This window comes from Salvelinus sp. IW2-2015, linkage group LG2, assembly GCF_002910315.2.
Source record: "Salvelinus sp. IW2-2015 linkage group LG2, ASM291031v2, whole genome shotgun sequence".
Classification (NCBI taxonomy): Eukaryota; Metazoa; Chordata; class Actinopteri; order Salmoniformes; family Salmonidae; genus Salvelinus; species Salvelinus sp. IW2-2015.
In genome coordinates this window covers 26,247,121-26,250,582 of record NC_036839.1, presented here as the reverse complement: position 1 = coordinate 26,250,582, position 3,462 = coordinate 26,247,121, and the positions used below count along the sequence as shown (strand labels likewise).

The window sequence follows — 3,462 nt, the reverse complement described above, 5'->3', positions numbered from 1 at the left end:
CACACACACACACACACACACTGGCCACATATGCATGCAAACTGAATAGACAATGACTCACACATAGTGGTAGGCTATCTACTGAATGAATTGTTAAAGTATTTAAAAAAATACACTGTCTCCAGCCTTGAGAGACAATATTTGGGTTTCATTTCTGGGATCATGATCCTGATGTTTCTCCTTCTCCGTGTCCAATCTTCTCTTTGAGGGGATTTAATCCAAAGTAAGCCGATTAACACTGATATTTGTATTCTTCCACCACCATGCAACCATTTTATGTTAACTTCTAAATGTCACAATACTGCTTGATTTAAATCCACAGCCCACTGCAACTTGACAGGATAGACATATCTTCTTTATGTCAGGCAGGATGTTGGATTTATTTGACTGAGACTGAACTGCATAAGAATAAGGCATTATGGATAACAATGCTCTCAGCAAACTGCAGCAGCTGAAGCATCACATATATAGAAGCGCAATTGCCATAGGCCTGCAACCTCTTTCCAATACAGAAAATGTATTAATCCCGAGGACTCCCGAGTGGCGCAGCGGTCTAAGGCACTGCATCTCAGTGTTAGAGGTGTCACTACAGACARCCTGGTTTGATTGCAGGCTGTATCACAACAGGCCATGATTGGGAGTCCCATAGGACGGTGCACAATTGGCCCAGCGTAGATCAGGTTTGCCAGTGTAAGACATAATTGTAAATAAGAATTTGCCTGGTAAAATAAATAAATCATTATAATGTGTATGTAATTGCCTGGCAGGCTGGAGTCGAGGCGCGCAAGACAAAATTACTACACATGTTGATTAAAACATTTGATTGTTATAATAGGTCGAATGTTCTAATAATTACTAATGTGAAATATAACATTATAAAGGATCTAGGGCTAATCAACTAAACGGGTCTTATCAGGAATGCAGCGGACGGTTTATTTCTTCCCTTCCCTGCTCCCTTCTCTTTGTTTAYTAGACAATTCAATCAACGTCGTGTCGCCCTGGGGCAGTGCGGTTGCGCTGTATTGCACCTTTAGCTCTGAACAAACCGCATGCAGGTTGTATAGAACGCGAGGCGCGCGGAACAGAGTGGTGCTAAGGTGGATTGGTTACTTAGAATATGTGATTCGATATTAAACGAGAGTTGAAAAGACCAGCTGCTGTGTATATGCTACCTACTGGACAGAGACAGAAACCCTACACCCAGTGCACTTGCTGAATGGAATAAACACCTGCCAAATACTGTATGTTAAACAACATAACAACCTTTTTGTTTTTAAAGAGTGTATACATCGGTCATAGTAGATATTGAACGGAAAAAACACTCTGAAATATCGGGGGGTGTTTGTGTGTGTGCGTGCGTCTGTGTATGCGTGTGTGTTGCGTGTGTGTGTGTATCAGCGCGCGCTCTCAGTCCCTTCCTTGGCGCGGAGCGGAGAGCGTTCCTCTCTGGTTCATACTATAGACTACCTCCATGTGAAAAGCGTCACTGTTCCAAGCACGGCGCACCAATGTGAGCGATGTGTTAAAAATCTGATCATAGTCAAATGTATATAGTWTTGTACATTTGAGACGAGTCATAACCTCGTTAGCACAGCACTCAACTAGCCTACTTGCTTTACTATAGGCTAGGCTATYTTATACCATTATGCCTAAAACTAGTCTACTACTAACTGATAATAATACTAGGCTAATAATAATAATAATAATAAAGACTAGGCTAATATTAGTATAATAATAAGAAGAAGAAGAATAGCCGGCTATTGTTATTACCTAAGAGTAGAAAGTTAATAGATAGGTGAATGCAGCGAACAAATGTGCCCTTTCAAAGTGACAAAAGTACCTGCGACTTGTAAACCAAAGCCAACAAAACACGATTTTCATTTACCGGAATCGAATGTTGTCTGAGAAAAAAKACACACACACACACACACACAGACGGACGGACCAATGCCCACTATAAATGCCCACCACCCACTCTCACAGTGCGACGGACGACGCGAGATGAGAATAAAGCAGGAGCCAGGAGGCTATGGTGGACTTGGTCTCAGTCTCAGTGATGTCCACTGTTTTCCAAGCCAAGGGACACGTGTGTCGGTGATTTAATGCTCCTTATTCTCAAAATAATGAACACTGCCGCTCCCTGTCTGTGCTCGAGGCTGAGAGCTGAAACATGTTGTCCGTTGAGATTCCTCTAATTTCGTTAGAGATAAATACATAAGGAATTCAGAAATTCTACACAAGCCAAACACACATGTCACTCTTTCATTTCGGATGGTTTGTCATTGTGGCAATAGAATAACCTAGCTAATATATACTGATATTTCTCAATACGACCTCTTTAACTTAGAGGAGACGTATATGGGCTACTTTAGGCTACTCTTCAATGTTCTTAGATAGAGTCAGGGTGATTTTAAAGCAAATATGAACGAAAATCAACATAGTGGGTATAGATAATTTGAAGGGCAACCCAGAGAGTTTGTAAACAAAACGGCCAAATGTGTGGGGACTGTTGGAAGAGGCATGCAACACAGCACTTGTTCAGTGCGCAGCGCGCAGACAGTTGTGACAAGAGTAGCCACAAACCTCTTGCGCTGTGCACCAGCCAGCCAGACACCGAACTGTCACTCACCTGCTTGTGAAGAGATCCTCCGAAACAGCGCAGAAGTGAGCAGAAAGCCCAAGCAACACAGAACCGATGCTAGTAGCTTCATTTTCAGGGGTTCGCAGTAACTCCTTTGATTCACATGTCCAGAAGCAAAATCCCTTTCGGCTTGACAAATATGAAAATGTAGAAGCTTGTGTCAGTTTGCAGTTAGGTTATTGATTCGAGTTAGTAGTAGGCTAATTAGTCCAACTCGGTCTTCTTCTTCTCCTTGTCTGGTTTATGCCTAGTGAATAAATGTGAATAAAAGTTCAAACCGATAGAAGGTGGCGTATGTTCCAAGGTAGCGCTTTGATATGGCTTGTCAAAAATAGTAAAGCAATGCTCATGCCATTCATTACTCTCTCGGAGTTGGATACCGTACTAAGCGACTGCGTACGGTCTAGAGACACACCCCCTTGCAATTTTGTCTCCTCCCACAGTCAARAGGATTGGTCGAAGGTAGCGCTGATTGATTTAAGCCCTCCTCCTAGAACCAGGGATTTTTAATGTTGCCAAAATCCTTGAATTTGTTGCGTAGGTCCCTTGCAACTGTCTTAGTCTACTAAATAATATTGGTTGTTAAAATGATGCGTTATATGCCTACCTGTTTTGGGAGACCTAAATGTAAGCATAATAGGCTACTCTAGCATTTATTCTTACCACTTAAAATGTATTTAAATTGTACACTATCGTTACATTTCTAGAGACATGTCTAAATGGGTCTGGAACCAACAGGACCACGAACAGCTTCTACCCCTAAGCCATATAAGACTGCTAAATAGCTAGTTAAAGGTGCACTATGCAGAAATCGCTCCGCA

General features: G+C 42.0%; 1 protein-coding gene across 1 annotated transcript in view; it reads right to left on the bottom strand.

Annotated features, from left to right (window-relative positions):
- The window catches only part of erbb4b (erb-b2 receptor tyrosine kinase 4b), a 627,991-nt gene extending 624,980 nt beyond the window's left edge, over positions 1–3,011 (bottom strand). Inside the window, 1 exon segment of the mRNA XM_070446280.1 lies at positions 2,630–3,011. Coding sequence (XP_070302381.1) covers positions 2,630–2,711 — 82 coding nt within the window. The 5' untranslated portion in view covers positions 2,712–3,011.
- Positions 3,012–3,462: the final 451 nt, after the last annotated feature.